Here is a 25,512-nt window from a genome sequence, read left to right as displayed (position 1 = left end):
TTTTTCACCTAGAAATACATGTTTGACGCTCCAATACATGTTAATAGAAAGTAATTGATTTTTACAATGCAGTGATCACATTACTTTTGATATGTTCATATTCTCTTTTGTTAAAATTCATTTTACTATTACTTAATCCGACTGCTCTTAATTGATGGCCACTTAAACGTTTGGTTTAAAATTGCATTACCCATGTCGTTCAAAAAGTTATACTTTTGACTCATCTGTCCATAGAACATTCTTCCAAGTGTCTTGATGATCATCAAGGTGCTTTATTGGCAAACTTGAGTCAGCATTTTGGACTAGAATATGTAGCAAGGACCAGCCAATAAGAGTATACAGAGTACAGAGTACAGAGTATCTGTCACGAATCCCGCCGAAGATGGTGCCTCTTCCTGTTCGGGCGGCACTCGGCGGTCGTCGTCGCCAGCCTACTAGCTGCCACCGATCCCCTTTTCTGTTTCAGTTAGTTTTGTCTGATTAATGTCACCTGTTTCTTGTTTGGGTTTTGTTTTGGGCTATTTCAACCCGGTAGGCCCGCCGGCTTTTGTGCGGGCTTGTTTTTCTGTTCATGGTGTGTGGATTATTGTGGATTCCGTTTTTCCGGACAGTTTCGTCCTGGTTGTTGGACTGGGTATTTATGCGCCCTTGTGTGTGGCGTGACCGTTACTCTGTCTTGGAATAAAGATCCACGTTTTGAACTACCCTGCTCTCTGCACCTGACTCCTCCACCCACTACTCCTAGAAGCCATGGCAGTATCTCATTATGTCTGGCGAAAACCAAACACTGCATTCCACAGTAAGAACCTCATATCAACGGTCAAGCATGGTGGGGGAAGTGTGATGGTTTGCCTGTAGCATATTACATCCAAAGGGCAATTTATCTTAAAAGTTTTGCTGTTAGATGAACTGGTTGTTAAAATAACGACATTGAGAAGATATTATGTTGTGTTTTGGTGATTAAACCAATGTACTCATTATATTTCACATTAAACATAATTTTGGATTGTTAAGTGTTAAGTGAAAAATTCTCCAGTGAAAATAGTACCAAAGCGACAAAAACAATATTAACATGTATCCGATGGTGCTAAGCTGTACAGGTCCAATTGTTGCTCTTTATGAGGTAACCATGCCCTCCAGCATGGAAAGGGTTTGCTCTCATTCATTATGGAGTCTGATTCTACTCCTGTATAAGGCTCTATGGGGCTGGTAGCTTTAGCTCCATTGTGCTGCTTAAATAACTATTTGTTGCACAGGCTGTTTTCATTCATCTTTACAAAACTGTCTGGACAAGGGTTGGACAGGAATGTATTACATACACCTCTAGTCCCCTATAGTTCCATCTTTAAATCTATATATCATACATATACTGTACATGCTTGCACACATATGCACACACACACGCACTCATACAAACACACATTTCCACATGGTTAATACAGTGCTTGTCAATCACTGAAATGGATTGAGAAATTATTAAATTGACTGCACAATTAAAGAGGTGCATACTCATCAATTGTGCAAATCTATAATATAATTAGTTATCAACCAGCCTCACCATGCAGCCCTTAATGGCATTGACATACTGTATATCCCAAGATAAAGAGGTAGAACAACAATCCTACCTAGCTAAAGCGATAAACAGAACAGTATAGAATATAACTGAGAAAAACAATATGAATTAACGCAGTAGCAGAAAACATGCACTTAATACTAAACAGCGTGCACAGTCAACACCACTAATTAGTTCGTTCTCAGGGCCAGTTGTATGGAAAGCCAGTTGGGCGTCACTCTTGACGTGCATTTGGATGCCAGCCCAGGGGTCTCGGCGCAAAGAGAGCATTGGGGGTTTAGTGTTGGCGGCGCAGTTAATAAGCGGAGCGCTTTGAACCGTGGAGAGTCGGGATCGCGCTCGCTCATTGCGTTGATGGTGAATTGAGCGACTGGCTGCGCGGCGCCGGTCATTCACGCATCGAGAGGGCGCATGCACTTTTTCAGCACCAATTGAGTGTGGATAGCGCACGGCGCCTCATAGCCTCCTGTGAGTGGTCGGACATTCAACCTGTGGCTAAATTGTACGATAGGCTACTTTGATGGGAAAACCCCCACAATTGAATACTACACACTCGAAAAGGAATGCCCGACGTTTGGAAAGAAACAAAGGAATATGATGTTTTTTTGACCTACTATACGTACCTGTTCCTCCTCCGCTACACTGGTTGGTTTTTCAGACAGCCAGAGTGGTGCTGAGCTGCTGGGTGTTGGTGACTCCGCTTCGGGTGGAGTGGTGCGCTGCTACTGGGGCTTCAGTTGACTCTCTGCCGGGAGGATTAGTGTGATTCTGCGGGGGCTAGTCGACTCTCTGGTGGGCGGGGTGGTGTGGTGGTGCCATAGGAGCCCCTCTATTCAGAAGGATGCTGGTGGGAAATGCCTGGCGACAGAGAGGACGAGATTTGTCAAAAAGCACTAGAACTACTGTCTGATCTGTGCTCTAAAGGGGAAGTACAGAACGAAAACTGTCTGGATTTCATTTACCATTTCCGGGACCTCGCCAGACCACGCTACACGGACTCAGGTATGCACCAGTCAATCCTATCCAATTAATCGGACCTGAGAGCAGTGTATGTGTATGCAATGTGTGTGCGCTTTTCGTTTGTAATTATACAGACGTAACTTGCTCGGGAACACTTTGATCTAAATATTTTTTTTCACACATTAAGTTTGGAGAGAAAGGGTTCCATTTCTGCACAGAACTTGTTGCATGGAGATTAGGAGTGGGGAAATTATTTTATATAGGGTTTTGCAGGAACACATGTTTGATTAAAAAAAAGAAAAGCCAGTAGGTTATATTCAACCTTGCCAATACATGTAGTGTGGGATATGCAGTGCGTACTATGGATTTGTTATATGTGCATTTATTTCTGGTGCACCTGAGGTGGATGGGGTGTTGAGAGTGGGGGATGGGGACTGGCGCGAGTTTGCGGAATCTTTGGTCGCATTCGTTGAAGCTTGAGCTCGCGTGATACCCAATGCTATCTCTTTTTTTTGCATTGGCACATGCGATGCAACACTCTGCCACACTAAAGTTCTCAGCGGATTCGTTTTTTAATCCCTGACCCATTTACCAAGGGTGAGTGGTGAGTGCATGCCTATACGTGCTAGCCAATGCAAGAGAGGGAGGCAGTGCTTATAGTGGAACGGGCATTTTGGGGAAGCTAGCACGCCGTGCGAGTGCGTCTGGAGACGAGGGAGGAGTGCATTCTTAGTAATACAGTATCACACTAACCCACGCGAGCTGTTTGTGTGTGTGTTCGTGCGTGCGTGCGTGGACGTGTTTTCCACTCTACCCACTGATCATGGGCTGCCTGTTGCAGACCTTGGTGATTACTAGAAGGTTCACAGGAGGTTTCTGGAAGGCATAAAATGTTACATATTGTGAACACTTCTGCATTTCTCACATGTCCCTGATTGATGAATTGTTCAAGATGTGGTTCGTAACCCCACCCCCATCCTTTCAGTCAAAACCTCTCTTCACTCACCCATCTCCTTGCTCCCCTCTCCCTTCTTCTTTCTCCTCTCCTCTCCTCTCCTCTCCTCTCCTCTCCTCTCCTCTCCTCTCCTCTCCTCTCCTCTCCTCTCCCCTCCCCTTCCCCCTATACCCCCTCTCCTCTCCCTTCTACTTTCTGCTTACTATCTGTACCTGCTCCTCTCCCCTATGCACCATTTCTTCTCTCTTCAGCACTATTCTCTGTGCACTCTCACTTCTCCTCTCTCCACTCTCCCCTCTGCATTGACAGCCAGGTGGAGTGTATGGTGGGGTTATTGAACTGCGATCAGAGGCAGATTCCCTTGAGTCCACAGACCCTGGTTGTATTAACATATCCAGCTGAGCCATGTCATCCTGTCCTGGATGACTGGCACCTCAATAAAACCAGAGAGAAATACAGATGAAAGAGAGAAGAGAAAAATATATAGGAAGATTGACAAGTCTTTTTGCGTTGGTCTCTGGCATTCAAAGATAATATGTGACCCAAACGGAGAGGAGTGTGTTTCTGTTTCTGTGTGGAGGGTTAAAAACCAACCATGGCTAACACATTTGCAGTGTTTGTACAGGCCAAGCGACTCCCTCACACCAGATCAGGTCAGAATGAATGTCTGCCCATACTCAATGTTAATGCCACTGTGAAGCTAACTATTTTAAATCATCTGGAGAACGAAAAATATATCTTACAATAGATCTCTCACCTTTACCAAAATAACTTCACAGACATCTGCCTGCTGTCTATACATTAATGTAGTGCTGAGCATGTTGCTAAGCACTCAGACCCATTATGCACAATGGTGTGATTCTGGGCTATATGTATAACATATGCCATGTTGAGTCCTCAGTAATAGCAACCCCGGGGGAAATTAAGCTATTCTATCTTAAGCCAGATCATGGCCATACAGCGAGTGGCTGGGGAAAGAGAGTTTTCCAGCAACATGACCCCCTGCTGTGTCACCTTGTAGACTGAGACTCTCAGCTACTCGACATTGTTTAGGTGTCATTGCCACAGTATTATCAAACTGTACTTATACAGTTGAAGTCGGAAGTTTACATACACTTAGGTTGGAGTCATTAAAACTCGTTTTTCAACCACTCCACACATTTCTTGTCAACAAACAATAGTTTGGCAAGTCGGTTAGGACATCTACTTTGTGCATGACACAAGTAATTTTTCCAACAATTGTTTACAGACAGATTATTTCACTTATAATTCACTGTATCACAATTCCAGTGATTCAGAAGTTCACATACACTAAGTTGACTGTGCCTTTAAACAGCCTTGAAAATTCCAGAAAATTATGTCATGGCTTGAGAAGCTTCTGATAGGCTAATTTACATAATTTGAGTCATTTGGGGGTGCACCTGTGGATGTTTTTCAAAGCCTACCTTCAAACTCAGTGCCTCTGCTTGACATCATGGGAAGATCAAAAGAAATCAGACCTCAGAAAAAAATTGTAGACCTCCACAAGTCTGCTTCATCCTTGGGAGCAATTTCCAAACGCCTGAAGGTACCATGTTCATCTGTGCAAACAATAGTACACAAGTATAAACACCATGGGACCACGCAGCCATCATACCACTCAGGAAGGAGACACGTTCTGTCTCCTAGAGATGAACGTACTTTGGTGCTAAAATTGCAAATCAATCACAGAACAACAACAAAGGACCTTGTGAAGATGCTGGAGGAAACAGGTGCAAAAGTATCTATATCCACAGTAAAACGAGTCCTATATCGACATAACCTGAAAGGCCGCTCAGCAAGGAAGAAGCCACTGCTCCAAAACTGCCATAAAAAAGCCAGACTACGGTTTGTAACTGCACATGGAGACAAAGATCGTACTTTTTGTAGAAATGTCCTCTGGTCTGATGAAACAGAAATAGAACTGTTTGGCCATAATGACCATCGTTATGTTTGGAGGATAAAGGGGGATGCTTGCATCATGAAAGTTGGGGGTGGCCGCATCATGTTGTGGGGGTGCTTTGCTGCAGCTGGGACTGGTGCACTTCAGAAAATAGATTGCATCATGAGGTAGGAAAATTACGTGGATATATTGAGGCAACATCTCAAAACATCAGTCAGGAAGTTAAAGCTTGGTCGCAAATGGGTCTTCCAAATGGACAATGACCCCAAGCATACTTCCAAAGTTGTGGCAAAATGGCTTAAGGACAACAAAGTCAAAGTATTGGAGTGGTCATCACAAAGCCCTGACCTCAATCCCATAGAAAATTTGTGGGCAGAACTAAAAATGTGTGTGCGAGCAAGGAGGCCTACAAATCTGACTCAGTTACACCAGCTCTGTCAGGAGGAATGGGCCAAAACTTATTGTGGGAAGCTTGTGGAAGGCTACCTGAAATGTTTGACCCAAGTTAACTTCTTACGGCTGAGATCCCGTTAACGGGATCGATATGACAACAGCCAGTGAAAGTGCAGGGCTCCAAATTCAAACAACAGAAATCTCGTAATTAAAATATCTCAAACATACAAGTATTTTACACCATATTAAAGATAAACTTGTTGTTAATCCCACCACAGTGTCCTTTTAAAAAAAGGCTTTACGACATAAGCACACCATCTGATTATGTTAAGTCAGTAACTAGTCACAGAAAAACACAGCCATTTTTCCAGCCAAAGAGATGTGTCACAAAAAGCAGAAATATAGATCAAATTAAATCACTAACATTTATATCAAAACATCTCAGTTTACATTGGCGCGTTACGTTCAGTAATGTTTTGCTTCCAAAAGCCACATCAATTTACATAAATACTCATCCTATACATTGATAGAAATTATGCATGAAACTTTAGATAAACTTCTCCTTAATGCAACCGCTGTGTCAGATTTCAAAAAAGCTTTACCGAAAAAGCACACCATGCTATAATCTGAGTACAGCGCTCAGAGACCAAAACAAGCCATACAGATATCCGCCATGTTGTGGAGTCAACAGAAGTCAGAAATAGCATTATAAATATTCACTTACCTTTGATGATCTTCATCAGAATGCACTCCCAGGAATCCCAGTTTCACAATAAATGTTTGTTTTGTTCAATAAATACACAAAGTGCAGGCCAGCCGAAAAGTAAAAAAAATTACATTACAGTTCGTAGAAACATGTCAAACGATGTATAGAATCAATCTTTCGGATGTTTTTAACATAAATCTTCAATAATGTTTCAACCGGAGAATTCCTTTGTCTTCAGAAATGCAATGGAACGCAGCTACCTCTCACGGGAGCGTGCCTGAATGAGCTCATTGTCACGCCCTGACCTTAGAGAGCCATTTTATTTCTCTATTTGGTTAGGTCAGGGTGTGATTTGGGGTGGGCCTTCTATGTTGTCTATTTATTTGTTTTTGGCTGAGTATGGTTCCCAATTAGAGGCAGCTGTCTATCGTTGTCTCTGATTGGGGATCATACTTAGGCAGCCCTTTTTCCCACTTTCTGTTGTGGGATCTTCTTTTTGTTAGTTGCTGGTTTAGTGCTACATTACTTTACGTGTCGTTTATCTTTCTTGTTTTTTTGGTGTTAATTTAATAAATTCACTATGTACGTCCACCACGCTGCACCTTGGTCTCATTCCGACGACAGCCATAACACTCATGGCCTTCTGGCATACCTCTTACTCAATCAGCTCTCATTCTCTCCTCCTTCACAGTAGAAGCCTCAAACCAGGTTCTAAAGACTATTGACATCTAGTAGAAGCCATAGGAAGTGCCATCAGACCAATTTTACACTGTATCTTGGATAGGCAAAGAGTTGAAAAACTACAAACCTCAGATTTCCCACTTCCTGGTTGGAATTTTTCTCAGGTTCTTGCCTGCCATATGAGTTCTGTTTTACTCACAGACATCAGTCAAACAGTTTTAGAAACTTCAGAGTGTTTTCTATCCAAATGTACTAATAATATGCATATCGTAGCTTCTGGGCCTGAGTAGCAGGCGGTTTACTCTGGGCACCTTATTCATCCAAGCTTCTCAATACTGCCCCCAAGCCATAAGAAGTTAAACATTTTAAAGGCAATTCTACCAAGTACTAATTGAGTGTATGTAAACTTCTTACCCACTGGGAATGTGATGAATGAAATAAAAGCTGAAATAAGTAATTCTCTCTACTATTATTCTGATATTTCACATTCTTAAAATAAAGTGGTGATCCTAACTGACCTAAGACAGTGAATTTTGACTAGGATTAAATATCAGGAATTGTGAAAGACAATGAGTTTAAATGCATTTGGCTAAGGTGTATGTAAACTTCCGACTTCAACTGTAGATAATGCCTGTGATAAATAATGCCTATGAGGTTTTTGGTTGGTAGCAGCTCACTCATATTCACATACAGTAGCTAATTTACACTGAGTGTACAAAACATTAAGAACACCTTCCTAATAATGAGTAAAAAAAAACACGTTGTCTTGCCCATTCACTCTCTGTATGGCGTACATACACAATCCATGTCTCAATTGTCTCAAAACTTACAAATAGTTTTTTAACCGGTCTCCTCCCCTTCATCTACACTTCATCTTCATCTGGATTTAACTAGTGACATCAATAAGGATCATAGCTTTCACCTGGATTCACCCGATCAGTCAAACTATGTCATGGAAAGAGCAGGTGTTCCTAATGTTTTTTAAACTCAGTGCATATTGACTGCTATTGCTGCTGATGACTTATTGAGTAGAGGTGTAGGTAATGTAGATTATTACATATCAGTTTACTATAGGGGCACACTAATTAGTGCTTCCTAACTAATCTCTCACTAATTCAACACCAAACAATCTGTAAGGCACCTTAAAGCAACACAAGGGAGTACTGTACGTCCAAGGAAGTGCTTAAATTGGCAATATCCCCCTCTCTCTTTCTGTTGGATGTTTTTGTTAACTATCAGGGTTATTTGAGTATTTTCAAATATACTATGAATCTAGACCTCCTCAGGCAGTACCAGGGCAATGTGCCAAGCAAACCGCCACTAGGCCTCTGGATCAATGTGCTCTCAGGCTACAGGGCAGCCCATGTCAGTCTTTCGCCCTCATCTCTGAGCTCAATAGCCACCGTCCAATCAGATGTCACATTGTGGTCTAAACACAGCTCACCCCTGGTGTACCATGTCTTTGGCTGGTTGTGACATGGCCTGTGGTTTCACTGATTGACTTATTTCATCAGGAATAGTGACTGATGCTATCAGTAGCTTTGTGATTCAGAGAATGGGATTTATGTGTTGAAAGCCTCCCCCATTCATGTTCAATAGCCAACTGCAGGTCTGTGACGGTCACATGTGCTGTGTGTACAGAGGACATCAGGTGGACATATGGACAATGCTCTCCATCACTCCAGTATCTCTGCACATTATACATATTGTATTGGAATTGCATGTAGCTTACTTACTTCTTGGGTATTCTACCTTATGTTATTTTCAATACTACATTGATATTGATTACTGCATTGTTAGGTTTAGTGCTGGCAAGAAAGGCATTTCACTTGACATTAAAACTTTAAAATTGAAACATGTGTCCTACATAGATAAAGAGGGGCTTCAGCACAGGTGACAGGAGTGGCATGGCATGAATTTTACAACAGCAAATGGCCACCCTGGTTAGTGGCATTTCAATGGCATTACTGTCATGAAGCACTCAATCAACTGATACAAATAATGCAGTTGACATACAGTATATGAACGCAGAGGTACATTTTCACACAGTTGGTTCTCCATATTGCAGTATTTTATGATCCTGGATCATGTTTATAACAGCTTGGAGGAGCTTGAACGGAGGGATCAGCCCAAGAAGATTCGCGATTGTTTATGACGTTTTTTGATCTTCATAATAGCCTAGAAACACAAGTTGAGATATTATGTGTGTGGTATGTTGGTATGACATCCTCAAAGCAAGACAAGTCAAAGTGGCCTTGTCCCATTTACCACCATGTACAGTGTCGACTGTACACACGTTTTGATGAGGTGTTTGCAAGTGCTCTGAGAAATGCAAGAGCGGTCAAAGCTCTGAAGATAATATTTCAGGGCAAACTTCATCATTCACCTTCTTCACACTGTCACAACGTAGGCTAACTCACTGCAATATTTGAAGTGGCTCATTTAAGGGTGCATTTATTTTAGACCGCTGTGGACTATAATCTATTATTTTAATCAACTGTTTGATTACTGATTGATGTGAGAGCTAACGGAACAGTATAATTCTTGACTTTGATGTGTAAAAGGAGTTATATCCCTGACATATCAGAGGGGGAAGCATGGGTGAGGTTAAGGAGGAAGAGGGGGATGGTAATAGAAAGTTAGGAGACAGCAATAAGAGGAGGAAGAAGAAGGGTAGGTGGTGTGCAATACTAGGCTCATTAAGGAAGCCCCAGACTCCCAGCTTGCTTTGCCTCAACATTCTGAGGGAATATGTAATGGAAGGGGCCATGTCAAAAACAACCCCTTTGCTTTTTACTGCAATCAAAGGTGGTCAGCTGGCCAGCTGGCCTTTTACCCTGCATGTGATTTCCCTTGGTCCGCCCAGCAGATTCCACATCCATTAGTGCTGAGCGATTACTGCTTTTTGAGGTCGGTTTGGTATATGTTCTATTATTTGGGTGGAATGCTGTAACAACACAGAATAAAACAATTAATAAAAGTCCCATGATGGTAGTGACTGCACATTACTGCTTTTCACTTATTAACCATCATTTAAGCACATTACTTTAATAAAATAATTCAGTTGTGTATATTACATTTGTTTTATTTGATGACTTTATTATTTCATTCCAAGTCATCCTCTCATCTCTGTAGAGTTGCTGCCTATGCTGTCTGACAAAATCACTATTTTAGTAGTTCTTCAAAGTAAATAAGGCATACTTTTATGACTGCTGAATACCAACTATCAATCACTTTGATCGTGTATTTTCAGGTAGAGGTACCTGGCTAAGCAACAGCTGCGCTCTATATCACCTCAAGATCGCACATTCTTCTCTCTTCCGTAGCAGGAGTAAAAGAAACACAGATTGGCTAAGTAGATTCACAATGGATTATGGTCATTGTAGTTAATTACTACTGTTTATACTGAGCAAAAATATAAATGCAACATGTAAAGTCTTGGTCTCATTTTTCATGAGCTGCACAAAAAACGGTTCTCTCTCAAATTGTGTGCACAAATGAGTTTATATCACTGTAAATGAGAATTTCTCCTTTGCCAAGATAATCCATCCACCTGACAGGTGTGGCATATCAAGAAGCTGATTAAACAGCATGATCATTAAACAGGTGGACCTTGTGCTGGGGACTATAAAAGGCCACTCTAAAATGTGCAGATTTGATTCACCATTCTTTTTATTTTGTATTATTCTGATTGGCTGGGCCTAGCTCCCCAGTGGTTGGCCTAGCTCCATGGCTGCACCCCTGCACGGTCATGTGAAATCTATAGATTGGGTGATAATGAATTTATTTCTATTGACTGATTTCTGTCTATGAACTGTAACTCAGTAAAATCTTTGAAATTGTTGGATGTTGTCTTTATATTGTTGTACAGTATAGAATATTGGCCTGTTGGAAACTACAACTCCATTCAACATCGGACAGTTCAGGCTGGATCTGATTTGTCTTTAGAGAAATTGTGCAATTTGCGCATTGAGCTCACAGACAAAAAAACGAACTAAATGCAATTAAAATAATTGAACCGATGTTGTTTAAAAAATGAAAAATAACCAACATTTTGATTAATCGCTCAGCACTAAAATCCATGAAACAGACCTCGCATCAGAAGCCGCAGCTCTCGACCTGAATGGTAATTCAATTTCAAGAGATTTGCCATGTTTGTAATTTTGTCTTTCCACGGCTTTCCACATTTTTACTGTTACTGATGATTGCCAAACAGCTGTCTTCACTTTTTTCACTTTCACCCCTGTGGAGGTACAGTATGTAAAGGGTCTACGATAAGATTTCATTAAGATGTGGTCACTGAGATCCAGAGAAACATGGTATCTCACAAATCCAGACCTTGTTTAAGACAAGATAACATCCTGAGTGTTGTCTTGCATAGCCCGATCTGTGCTTAGTCATTTAGCATACATATATAATTAAACAAATAACTAAAAAAGCTTTCTCCCAGTGGATTAATTACACGAATCATAATTTCATAATTTCCTACGCCTCAGTTGATGTAAACCCACAGGGTTTCAGTAACAACGGACAAACAGGGCTGGAGAATGGGACAGCATATGGCAAAATATGGTGAACTACACAGTACAATACTGTATGGTGCAAAACAATTTACAGTTGAGTGGGTCTGTTTTATAAATGCCTCTAGTCAATCTGACCATTTAACACCTGTAAAGATAGTTAGGAAAAATGCACGGCCTCTGTAGGTTTGCCATTATGTGTAGTAGTGATGAGTGGGGGAATGCTGATTTGCTCTGCAGTTCGGAAGGTGTACGTTAGTTAGGTGTCATGCATTGTGTTACATTGTGTGACCCTAATCTCTGAGAGTTTGCCAAGTCCTCCAAGTTCAATGGGTGACAGCTGTGCAAAAATGATGAATTCCCCATGACACTGATTCATCTCTTTGAAGATCTCTCTGGCGGAACTTCATCCTCTTCAGAAGAATTCCCAGAGAGGGAGATCTCATCCTTACTTCACTTCCTGGGATTGCTTTGGAGGCAAACGCCATGATGAATCAGAAGGCTCTTCGTAATTGTCTTTCTGCCCCCCCCCCCCTTCCGCGGTGACTGGGGGACTCTGTGCCAGTGTGAATGAGCACATTTAATTATTCATCACAACACTTTGAAATCTTAATCTTTCATTTGTGATATTTGAGGCTGCCTTGATATGGCCAAAAAGTGCCTGCAACCCATGTTGCATGGAAACATGGGAACACAGTAAACCCTAAACAGTCTCTCTAGCTCTCATTCTGAATGTGAGCAGTACCGCGATGCTCTGTAATTATGATGACGTTGACAGCATTGTAAAGACACATTTCACATTCATAGGACTGTCACTGCTTCCTACAAGACCGTTATGGGGACAACAAAGTGCAATACATCAATAGCATCATCAACATACAAGTACACAACATGTTGCAAGTCATGCTGAAAATATAATTACAGGATTACTTGCAGCATTTTCACAAGGCTTCTCACACTGTATACATACGTGTAGTATCTTAGTTTAAACTGTGTAGAGGATGAGGACCAGCATAGTGCTTTTGGCATATAGGGAGATATAGGGAGATTCTCCATTGGGCATAAATCCATCCTCTCCTCGACTCCTCCGTCCTCCTCCCCTCCTGACCCGGAAGGAAACCGATAAGTCGTTACCATATGTAGGAGAATATCATTTTGTTAAGAGGTGAACAGAGGAGTTTGCACTTCTCCTCGATAGCCTCTCCCGGCTGAGAATTCTTACGTATATCCTTCCAGAGTCCTACCAGGAAGAGTTTTGTTTTGTAATCCGCCACACCCCCTTTGAATCAACAGGTTTTTTTCTCAGAGGAGAAAAGTACCCACACGTTTTAAAACGCCCACTTTTAGTCTAGAAAATGTCTGATACAACTAGCAAAATCTGTTTGAGACACTTTATACACAGTTTGCCTGATGACGAGCTTGTGGAGGGGAGTCTCATTTCATCAATTTGTTTCCACGTTTCCTCTCCTCGATTACATTGACATTTTTCAAAAGGAGACAGGAGAGGAAGGAGAGAGGATGCATCCTTGCATGATTCACAATTTCTTCGAAAATAAGTTGAAATTTAAAACGTTGGTGTTCACATGTGCATTTGCCTGATTTACAATGACACAGGACCAAATGTTTTTATTAAAATAAGTACTGAAATTTAGATTTATCACTTCAAAGTCCAAAAATTATTTAAAATTCTAATTAATTTAGTTGGAGGCAAGTGATTCTCAGCAAATGTAATTTATCTCACCTGTGGTAATTTGCATGGCCAATGTGGCAAAAATAGCCAGCCAGTTGGGTTGAAATCTGGTGAAAGAGACGGCCATGGCATATGGTTTTCATCATTTTATACTCATCAAAGCTTAACTAACTCAGTTACCACACCAGTGTGGAAGCTCATGCTTTCAATATACTTTGTACCCCTCATTTACTCAAGTGTTTCCCTTTACTTTGGCAGTTACCTGTATGATGTGATTAGTTGGTACGTAAAATACGTATCCAGGCGTAAGATCTGGCAGGCGTCAGCAACGCCTGGGCAGAGGAGCCCAGCTCTCCTTGGATGAGGAGGAGACGTTGGGCATCGGTAAAGGACCTGGCATAAACCATTCAAACCTCTAAACAGGTATTCTGTTCACTATGAACATAGCCTTGGTTAGTGTAAACCTTTATACTGTATATACGGTCTATCTCTATGGCATAAGCATTAGAGTTTCCAATACTAAGGCTAAACACTTCAAATTAAATTACATTATAAGAAGACACATTCACCGTTTGTTATTTTATATTACCCTACAAAGCACAATGCGTTATCTTGAATTGGATATACAGTTGAAGTTGGAAGTTTACATACACTTAGGTTGCAGTTATTAAAACTTGTTTTTCAACCACTCCACAAATTTGTTGTTAACAAACTATAGTTTTGGCACGTCGGTTAGGACATCTACTTTGTGCATGACACAATAACTTTTTCCAACAATTGTTTACATACAGATGATTTCACTTATAATTCACTGTATAACAATTCCAGTGAGTCAGAAGTTTACATACTCTACGTTGACTGTACCTTTAAATAGCTTGGAAAACTTGGAAAAGACTAGTTCATCCTAGGGAGCAATTTTCAAATGCCTGAAGGTACCACGTTCATCTGTGCAAACAATAGTACGCAAGTATAAACACCATGGGACCAATCAGCTGTCACACCGCTCAGGAAGGAGACACGTTCTGTCTCCTAGAGATGAACGTACTTTGGTGCGAAAAGTGCAAATCAATCCCAGAACAACAACAAAGGACCCTGTGAAGATGCTGGAAGAAACAGGTACAAAAGTATCTATATCCACAGTAAAACGAGTCCTATGTCGACATAACCTGAAAGGCCGCTCAGCAAGGAAGAAGCCACTGCTCCAAAACTGCCATAAAAAAGCCAGACTATGGTTTGCAACTGCACATGGAGACAAAGATAGTACCTTTTGTAGAAATGTCCTCTGGTCTGATGAAACAGAAATAGAACTGTTTTGCCATAATGACCATTGTTACGTTTAAAGGAAAAAGGGGGATGCTTGCAAGCCGAAGGTTACCATCCCAACCATGAAGCACGGGGGTGGCAGCATCATGTTGTGGGGTTGCTTTGCTGCAGAAGGGACTGGTGCACTTCGGAAAATAGATGGCTTCATGAGGAGGAAAATTATGTGGGAATATTGAAGCAACATCTCAAGACATTGGTCAGGAAGTTAAAGCTTGGTCGCAAATGGGTCTTCCAAATGGACAATGACCCCAAGCATACTTCCAACATGGTGGAAAAATGGCTTAAGGACAACAAAGTCAAGGTATTGGAGAGGCCATCACAAAGCCCTGACCTCAACCCTATTGAACATTTGTGGGCAGAACTGAAAAAGCGTGTGCGAGCAAGGAGGCCTACAAACCTGACTCAGTTACACCAGCTCTGTCAGGAGGAATGGGCCAAAATTCACCCAACTTATTGTGGGAAGCTTGTGGAAGGCTACCTGAAACATTTGACCCAGTTAAATCATTTAAAGGCAATTCTACCAAATACTAATTGAGTGTATGTAAACGTCTGACCCACTGGGAATGTGATGAAAGAAATAGCAGCTGAAATAAATCACTCTACAATTATTCTGACATTCTGACATACTGACCTAAAACAGGGATTTTTTACTGGGATTAAATGTCAAGAATTGTGAAAAACTGAGTTTAAATGTATTTGGCTAAGGTGTATGTACACCTTCGACTTCAACTGTAGCTAGTATGTTTGTGGCAAACAATTTAGCAAACAATGAGTTCTGTGAGGAGAAATGAACAGAGAGGTCCGACGTCGTCACACCAATTTAAACTCTTACAGATGATTCATCACATACTTTAATTAATTGCTCAAAATGGCTGTTAAATACCACCTGCACCCCAGGTATATCTAAATATTGAAGATTTAAGCCTGAAGAGTGGCTTGGTACTTGTTCAAGTTGGGTCAATTGATTCCCATAGAATGTTTCTCCACAACACATTTTCTTGCTCTATTCCTATCGGTCAAGGACAGTGGATTACAGCAGCACTAAAATCAGGTCCCTGGCCGCATATGGGACTCCAGAGGAGATAATTAAACAACTTTGGATAATTCCTAATTAAGTTTGTCACACTCTCTCTTTATTAAGATAATATTAAGGGAGAATGAGAAAAGTTCCCACAAAGCACACTTGTAATTGACCAAGCCATGTTTTTTAAAATTAGTGCACAGTGATTTAAATCAGTCTTAGGCCGTTCCTTGTGGTGTGTCTTTAATGGCACACAGCTAGAGAAGCTATGACATACAGTACATGAACAAAAGTATGAAGACACCTGCTCGTTGAACATCTCATTCCAACATCATGGGCATTAATATGGAGTTGGTCCCCACTTTGCTGCTATAATAACCTCCACTCTTCTGGGAAGGCTTTCCACTAGATGTTTGAACATTGCTGCGGGGACTTGCTTTCATTCTGCCACAAGAGCATTAGTGAGGTCATGCACTGATGTTGGGCAATTAGGCCTGGCTTGCAGTCGGCATTCCAATTTATCCCAAAGGTGTTCGATGGGGTTGAGGTCAGGGCTCTGTGCAGGCCAGTCAAGTTCTTCCGATCTCGACAAACCATTTCTGTATGGGTCTCGCTTTGTGCACAGGGGCATTGTCATGCTGGAACAGGAAAGGGCCTTCCCCAAACTGTTGTCACAAAGTCGGAAACACAGAATCGTCTAGAATGTCATTATGTGCTGTAGCGTTAAGATTTCCCTTCTAAGCCCGAACCATGAAAAAGAAAACCAGACCATTATTCATCCTCCATCAAACTATGAATTGGGGCAGGTAGCGTTCTCCTGGCATCCGCCAAACCCAGATTTGTCCGTCGAACTGCCACATGGAGAAGCATGATTCATCACGTGTTTTCAATAGCGGCGAGGTAAAAAATGTGTTAAATGATGATGTGATGATTAATTCTCTCCCAAGCCTCTGTCTTGTACATGTGTAATTGATCTTTGTTTGTCTCACTGTGCCTCTCACATCCTTGTATAAGTAAAATTACCCTACTAACTCTCTCCCTTTCTTTCCTCCCTCTCTCCCTATTTCCACCCCTCCCTGCATTCTGTAGATGTGTCGGTGAGCCTGCTGTCCCTGGTGGTGACAGCCTGTGGCCTGGCCCTGTTCGGGGTCTCAATCTTCGTGTCCTGGAAGCTCTGCTGGATCCCATGGAGGGAGCGTGGCCTCTCCCCCAGCATCAAGGAGCCCACCCATGGGCACCACGATTCCCCCATGGCACCTTTGCAACCCTACGTCCCAGCCAGGGAGCCAGTCTACACGGCCGTCGACCCCCCCGTCCCCGCCCTCGACCGCCGTGAGTCACATCGCTGCTCCATTGTCCCTGTGGCATCTGGGACAGTGACGGGGCCGGTGACCCCCGTATCACCGCCCCCCATAGCGACGATCATTCCCATCCCAGAGGCAGCCATGAAGATTAGCCACACATCTCCAGACATCCCCCTGGAAACCCAGAGTAAAGGCCGCGAGAACGGGGTCCACACCAACCCTCGTCCGCAGAGGCAGACCACTGAGCCCTCACCCTCTGTCCGGTCAATGTCTATACACACAGAGATTGGGTGAGTACTATATCACAGTCCTCTACTATGATGAAGTCACTATTGTGCCATGTACTGTGCTTGTATACTCTAGTACCTACTATACCAAGTTCCCTTACAATATAAGACTGCTACTAAGACTGCTACTTTGCTTTCATAATACATAGTATTTAATTAGTTCACCACAATGGTTATCAAAGTAGGTATAAAGATTTCAATACTGTACATTCCCAGTACATGAATACCACAGTCCACCAGGATTGGAGTTAATTCCACAAATGTAATTCTAATTCAATTCTCTCTCCCTTTAAATTCCATTTAATTTGATTCGAATTCCAGGTCAGTCTTTGAATTCAGAGATAATTACATTCCTCTAAATTCCAATGTTAGGTTTAAATTCCAAGAATTCCACAAATGAAAATTAAATTCCCTCAGGCTTTCAGGCTGATCATGTCAGAAATATAGGAATGCAGGTTGAAATTATTACAAATAATCCTACAGTAAATTTGTTATAATATTTGTGATCATTCCTTTAACTGCGTAATGTAATAATACTGAATTCCAATTAAATTCCAGAGGTTATATGTTTTTCCAATTCCAATTCCATTCCAATTAAAGAAAGTCCAAACAGTTACGGAATAATTCCGTAACTTTAAGATTTTTAACATTTCAATATCATTCAATGTCAATTATCCACCATGAGTGGACTTATGAATTAAATTGGAATTTCTAATTAAATTGGAATTTACCCCAACCCTACTGTACAAATATTTATACTGTCCTTCTGAAGTACAGGCATCATAATTGGTTTGCAACTTTGGTTTGCACAATATTTTGCACGAGTGAAATACACCCGACAGCCCATTCATTCATTTGAAATCATTTTCTCCAGATTCTTAATTTCACCTTCAGAACATTGTAAACTCTTCCACACATAGGTAGAAACCATGACTCACTACGTTGTTAAAGCCCTGTGTGACACAAAAGAGGCAGTTGGGAAGTTCTAGCATTAACCAGGTTTAGAGTACTGAACAAAAGCTCAGACATAGCAACCCAGCAGCTGTAGGGCAGCTATTCCACTGAGTCTTGTGGAGTCACGTCCTCTACAGCAAACAATGTTCTATGAGTAATTATAACCACAGACACTGTTTATATCAATGAGTTTCAATTTAGTTTTAAGTCATTTGTTTGTGTTTGAAGGAAAGTCTATCTACTGCTATCCACTGTACAGTTAATTGTTATTTTTGTTGATTGTTGCTTGAGCCGTAATGGTCATATTTGCAGAAAGTCTTTGTCTATTTTATTCAGGTACTCTGTTGTATCAAATACACATTTGCTGTCTCTCTGTGTGTCTCCTCTCACCTATGCTGACAATGGTAATGTGTCTCTTTCTGTCTGTCCTCTCCACAGGTCTGACTCTATCCGTAGATTATCCGTAAACAGGTCCAACCCGGACTTTAACGTGGCCCAGTTCCAGAGACAGGACTCTCTGACTGGGATGGGCCTGGGTCTGGGACGTCTCAAACCAGAGCTTTACAAGCAGCGCTCCCTGGAAGGGGATGAGGGGGGCCGGCGGGGCGGAGGCTGTGGACGCCTACACTTCATTCTTAAGTTCGACTGTGACCTGGAGCAACTAATCGTCAAGATCCACAAGGCGCAGGATCTCCCCGCGAAGGACTTATTGGGCACCTCGGACCCCTACGTCAAGATCTACCTACTACCGGACCGGCAGACCAAGCATCAGACCAAGGTTCACCGCAAGACGCTCAACCCCGTGTTCGATGAAGTATTCCTGTTCCCCGTGGAGTACGCTGAGCTGCCGACGCGCAAGCTGCACTTCAGTGTCTACGACTTTGATCGCTTCTCGCGCCACGATATCATCGGCCAGGTGGTGGTGGACAACTTCCTGGATCTGGTGGACTTCCCTGCAGAGACAAAGCTTTGCCGAGACATCCAGTACGTCTCCACGGTGAGTCAACACGTTCTGTTTGATCACTTCCTGTTTCCGGCTTGTAGGGGAAGGATTGTTCTGCTTAAACGCTGTAGATTTACTAAGATAAATGGTAAATTATAACTATAGCAGGATATTAATTTCAGATTAGCCATTTTTACGGCACATTCCACTGGTTGAATGCCTCATATACATTTTTCAAGATGAGCCACAGTAAGCTTCATCTGCAATAAAGAAAATGGGCTCTATTTCTGGCGGCGCTTGTGTCAAACGTGTGTTAGTTTGCAATTTCGTCATGTAAAATCTGTCGCACTGGCATTTTCCAGCCCTAATGTCGGGTTCGACAATTTACCTGCCTTAAATCAGCTTGCTTGTGCTCCGATGGGAGGGGTGGAAATATTTGAGGTGTGTCCTTAAAAACATGATCCAATGTGCTAATTTGAGGCAGCACTCAAAGGGATATTTAAGACCAATCAAAAGCTGGTTTTAGTGTTTTAACGCAGTTGGTTACGGCATGTATTTTGACAGCAGAAACACAGCTTATCCAGCTGTGACACACACTGCCCATATGCACATGGCACAAGATTAGCCTAATGTGCTTTTGGCTCCTGCATATACTTCGTATTCAGAAACAGAAAAAAACATTTTAACGTTTCTTTTCATTTTATTTGGTTAGAAACCAAGCATGGCCTCACCTCCTCTCAATCAAGGCTTTTTTTGTAGTCCTTGATAAAGGGTTTGGCTCCTGAGACCGCTTGGTTATAAATCTTAATTACCAAAACTTTACTACTAAAATGTAAAGTTTGAGAGGAGTAAAACTGTGAGCTGACATTCCCTTTTCATCTATGCATTAGAGGCAAGCCCACTTTATTTTAGCTATGCAGGTCCCGTTTGGACATGTTTAAAAAAGAAATGTATGATATGGGCTATGTGAATGCCCATCATGAATAGAGAGATGAGACCCTTGGTGAATACCGGTGAACCTTGTATTCAGAAGTTATCTGTACCTGGAAATGGCTTGTTTTCCGTTTCATATGTTCAAAACACAAGCCCTCCCTTCAACTGCAATGTGTGTCTTTTATATCCTGGAGACTCTATGATATCATTACATTTCATATTTATATATTGTTGTTGTTTAAAAAAACTGATTGCTGTTTTTTTCGTTTCATTTTATTACAACCAATCTTATTGGAATGATTCAGCTGTCTGGTTTAATGGTTACAATGTCTGTGGCTGCAATGCAACTTCTGCAGATGTGTGAATGGGACCTGATCTGTAAGATGGATCCGATTATGTTCATAAATCATAGGCCGATTTGGAAGCAGTATGACGGTGAATGGACATTCTCCCTTTTGCTCTATATTGGATCTTTGTCCAGCTACTGTGAAAAGTTACGATGTTCCGTGAAACCCTCCATAGTCTTCTTTGTTTTAATATTGTATGGCCACGGGGAGAAATGATGGTGCCTGTAAGTGTGACATAGCCTATTTAAAACAAGTTGTTATTTAATTTAGTTTAGAATTTAATTATAATTATGTGTTCTATTTTTAGGCTTTATCAATAATTAATTTAATCTTACTTATTGACAATATTTGGCATGTCCCTGCTCAGCCATAAAGCAATTTACAGTAGGCCTAGCCCCTATATCATTGTGGATGCTTTTGAATCCAAGCAATAACTTAGAACAATGTAGACTGCAAATGGGATCAAGTTAACGTGTTTAGCAAAGATAGGTCTACATTTAGTTATTTAGTTTCTGTAAGCTATTTAACAAGCTTTAATGGACTAACTTTGGAATTGGAGTTGATTCCAAGGCAATACATAAAATACAGTAAATACACAACTTGAAGCAATCACATATTTCACCAGGGAGTACGTTCAGGGAGCACGCCAAGGCTCAACACACCCATAACCTGTTTATTCATCAAAACACAGCCCTTTTGCACCAACGCCAGCAAGTGCGCCGATAATTGTGATAGTGATAACAGCAAAAATATTTTGGACACACCACTGAACCTATAGTGCTACCGCATGCGCTTAGATATACCATTGCATTAGGTTTGTTAAAATAGAGCCCAATGTGTTTCATTTGTGGGAGAAATAAGTTGGCAGGAGACATCTGACAGTGAAGACCTACAGTTGAAGTCAGAAGTTTATATACACCTTAGCCAAATACATTTAAACACATTGTTTTTCACAATTCCTGACATTTAATCCTAGTAAAAATCCCCTGTCTTAGGTCAGTTAGGATCACCACTTTATCTTAAGAATGTGAAATGTCAGAATAATAGTAGAGAGAATGATTTATTTCAGCTATTATTTCTTTCATCATATTCCCAGTGTGTCAAAAGTTTACATACACTCAATTAGTATTTGGTAGCATTGGCTTTAAATTGTTTAACTTGGGTCAAATGTTTTGGGTAGTCTCCACAAGCTTCCCACATTAAGTTGGGTGAATTTTGTGCCATTCCTCCTGACAGAGCTGATGTAACTGAGTCAGGTTTGTAGGCCTCCTTGCTCGTACACACTTTTTCAGTTCTGCCCACAAATTTTCTATGGGATTGAGGTCAGGGCTTTGTGATGGCCAATCCAATAATTGACCTTGTTGTCCTTAAGCCATTTTGCCACAACGTTGGAAGTATGCTTGGGGTCATTGTCCATTTGGAAGACCCATTTGACACCAAGCTTTAACTTCCTGACTGATGTCTTGAGATGTTGCTTCAATATATCCACATAATTGTCCTGCCTCATGATGCCATCTATTTTCTGAAGTGCACCAGTCCCTCGGGCAGCAAAGCACCACCGCAACATGATGCTGCCACCCCTGTGCTTCAATTCTCTTCTCATCACTCATCTTGAAAAAACATATACTAAAAACTTGGAAGTCAATCAACCCGACATCATTGACACAAAGGAAAAATCGAATGATTTCTTATTTACATTTTGAAAGGGAAATGGATAGGGGGATACCTAGACTGTTGTACAACTGAATGCCTTCAAAAATAGCATGCACGACGAGAAAAATAAATTGGAACAATTTAAGGCCAAGTGGCAAACAATAATGCATTCACTAGGGATGGAGGTTTGAGCATGCGGGTCTGTGCAGATTAGATGTAGTCATTGTTTGTGTGTTTCTGTAAGTTGATGTTTGTGTGTATAAGTTTGTATATAGAGTAATGGTATAGGCCTATGTTAGGAAATTTGCCTTTCGACAACATCCGCTGAAATGGCAGAGCACGAAATTCAAAAATATTTTGTAAAAATATTTAACTTTCATACAATCACGAGTGCAATACACCAAAGTAAAGTCACAAAAAGCAGAAATAGAGATAAAATGAATCACTAACCTTTGATGATCTTCATCAGATGGCAGTCATAGGACTTCATGTTACACAATACATGTATGTTTTGTTCGATAAAGTTCACATTTATATCCAAAAATCTCACTTTACATTGGCGCGTTATGTTCAGTAATGTTGTGCCTCGAAAACATCCGGTGAATTTGCAGAGAGCCACATCAATTTACAGAAATACTCATCATAAACTTCGATAAAAGAAACAAGTGTTATGCATAGAATTAAAGATATACTTCTCCTTAATGCAACCGCTGTGTCAGATTTTTAAAAAGCATTACGGAAAAAGCACGCCATGCAATAATCTGAGTACAGCGCTATGCCACAAAAACTAGCCATACAGATACCCGCCATGTTGTGGTGTCAGTAAAAGTCAGAAATAGCGTTATAAATATTCACTTACATTTGATGATCTTCATCAGAATGCACTCCCAGGAATCCCAGTTCCACGATAAATGTTTGTTTTGTTCGATAAAGTTAATCTTTATGTCCAAATACCTCCTTTTTGTTAGCATGTTTAGTTCACCAATCGAAATTCACAAGGTGTGGGCAAGTCCAGATGAAAGTCCAGACGAAAAATAAATAAAGTTCTATTACAGCTCATAGAAACATGTCAAACGATGTATAGAATCAATCTTTAGGATGTTTTTATCATAAATCTTCAATAATGTTTCAACCGGACAATTCCTTTGTCTTTAGAAATGAAAAGGAACGCAGGTCACACTCACGGCTGTGCGCGAGACTTAGCTCATGGCATTCTGACAGAACATTAACAGGAGGCACTGCTAGTGTACATCCATTGTTTCTTCGGGATATTGATTTTGTAGCTTGTACTTTAGACACTGTTACCTTGAATAACCTACAGACTTCCATAAAATCATAACCATCTATAATTCCCATCCAGTCATAACACTGGGAGTTTCCAGAATACTCAGAAGGTGATGTTCCTCCATTTCTTGTGCTCTGATTTTGTGCTCCAATTTGGTGCTCTGATTTTGTGCTCTGGTTAGTGGGCTGATTTACACACTGACTTGTGAATAGTAACTAACCTTTTAGTTAGTCAATCATGACTCCAGAAAGCACCATGGTTCCAGATCTCATAGCCTCAAATATGGGTGAAAATAATATTATTTCCTAGTCTGTGCAATGACTGATATTAGACTTTAGCATTGTGCTCACAATAATGGAATAATGGAAATGTCTCTGCTTAAGTGTAAGGTGTGCACACTATATTAGACAGTAGAGGCCACTTTCTGCTTGTCTCAATGCATGTCAACCCTCATCTCCCTAGCCTCAAAGACAACCAATCACAGTACTGTACATCCAGCTAGCTAACGAGTCATAGGTCTTTGTGGATGTAAAAGGCACTAGGCCTCGACATACATGTTCTCAAAAAGTCTTTAACAATAGCTCTAACACGTTTCAGCACTGTAGTGATTCCATGGCACATGGTTCATGCACTTATACACAAAATGACACCGGATTCAAAACGTAGAGTTTTTCAATAAAAAATTATTAGAATGTTATACTGTATAATGTTATACTGTATATATGGGGGACACAACCATCCCAGCTCTGCAGATTTTGCTGCAAAGAGACAGAATAATTAGATAATTTGTTTTGTTACTGTCCATATGTAGCTTTATGTCAGTTAGGATCACCACTTTATTTTTAGAATGTGAAATGTCAGAAAAATAGTAAAATAGAAAAATTGAATTATTTATTTAGGCTTTTATGTCTTTCATTACATTCCCAGTGGGTCAGAAGTTTACATACACTGAATTAGTATTTGGTAGCATTGCCTTTAAATTGTTCAACTTGGGTCAAACATTTCGGGTAGCCTTCACAAGCTTCCCACAACAAGTTAGGTGAATTTTGTCCCATTCCTCCTGACAGAGCTGGTGTAACTGAGCCAGGTTTGTAGGCCTTCTTGCTCGCACACGCTTTTTTAGTTCTGCCCATACATTTTCCATAGGATTGAGGTCAGGGCTTTGTGATGACCACTCCAATACTTTGACTTTGTTGTCCGTAAGCCATTTTGCCACAACTTTGGAAGTATGCTTGGGGTCATTGTCCATTTGGAAGACCCATTTGCGACTAAGCTTTAACTTCCTGACTGATGTCTTGAGATGTTTCTTCAATATATCCACATAATTTTCCTTCCTCATGAAGCCATCTATTTTGTAAAGTGCACCAGTCCCTGCTGCAGCAAAGCACCCCCACCTCATGATGCTGCCACCCCCGTGCTTCGTGGTTGGGATGATGTTCTTCGGCTTGCAAGCATCCCCCTTTTTCCTCCAAACATAACAATGGTCATTATAGCCAAACAGTTCTATTTCTGTTTCATCAGACCAAAGGACATTTCTCCAAAAAGTATGATCTTTGTCCCCATGTGCAGTTGCAAACCGTAGTCTGGCTTTTTGATGGCGGTTTTGGAGCAGTGGTTTCTTCCTTGCTGAGCGGCATTTCAGGTTATGTCGATATAGGACTCGTTTTACTGTGGATATACATCATTTTGTACCTGTTTCCCCCAGCATCTTCACAAGGTCCTTTGTTCCTTTGTTGTTGATTTGCACTTTTCACACCAAAGTACGTTCATCTCTAGGAGACAGAAGCCGTCTCCTTCCTGAGCAATATGACGGCTGCGTTGTCCCATGGTGTTTATACTTGCGTACTATTGTTTGTATCGATGGACGTTGTACCTTCAGGCATTTGGAAATTGCTCCCAAGGATGAACCAGACGTGTGGAGGTCTACAATTTTTTTCTGAGGTCTTGGCTGATTTATTTGGATTTTCCCATGATGTCACGCAAAGAGGCACTGAGTTTGAAGGTAGGCCTTGAAATACATCCACAGGTACTCTTCCAATTGACTCAAAGGATGTCAATTAGCC

The 25,512-nt window shown here is 41.2% G+C and overlaps 1 protein-coding gene across 1 annotated transcript in view; it reads left to right on the top strand.

The window, feature by feature from the left end:
* Positions 1-1,863: 1,863 nt before the first annotated feature.
* LOC112235814 (synaptotagmin-9) overlaps positions 1,864-25,512 on the top strand; it is a 46,204-nt gene continuing 22,555 nt past the window's right edge. Inside the window, exons 1-3 of the mRNA XM_024404340.2 lie at positions 1,864-2,575; positions 16,833-17,337; positions 18,727-19,285. Coding sequence (XP_024260108.1) covers positions 2,428-2,575; positions 16,833-17,337; positions 18,727-19,285 — 1,212 coding nt within the window. The 5' untranslated portion in view covers positions 1,864-2,427. The remainder of the gene's footprint in view (positions 2,576-16,832; positions 17,338-18,726; positions 19,286-25,512) is intronic.

Source organism: Oncorhynchus tshawytscha, linkage group LG04, assembly GCF_018296145.1.
Source record: "Oncorhynchus tshawytscha isolate Ot180627B linkage group LG04, Otsh_v2.0, whole genome shotgun sequence".
Taxonomy (NCBI): Eukaryota; Metazoa; Chordata; class Actinopteri; order Salmoniformes; family Salmonidae; genus Oncorhynchus; species Oncorhynchus tshawytscha.
This window is presented reverse-complemented; position numbering and strand designations above follow the sequence as displayed.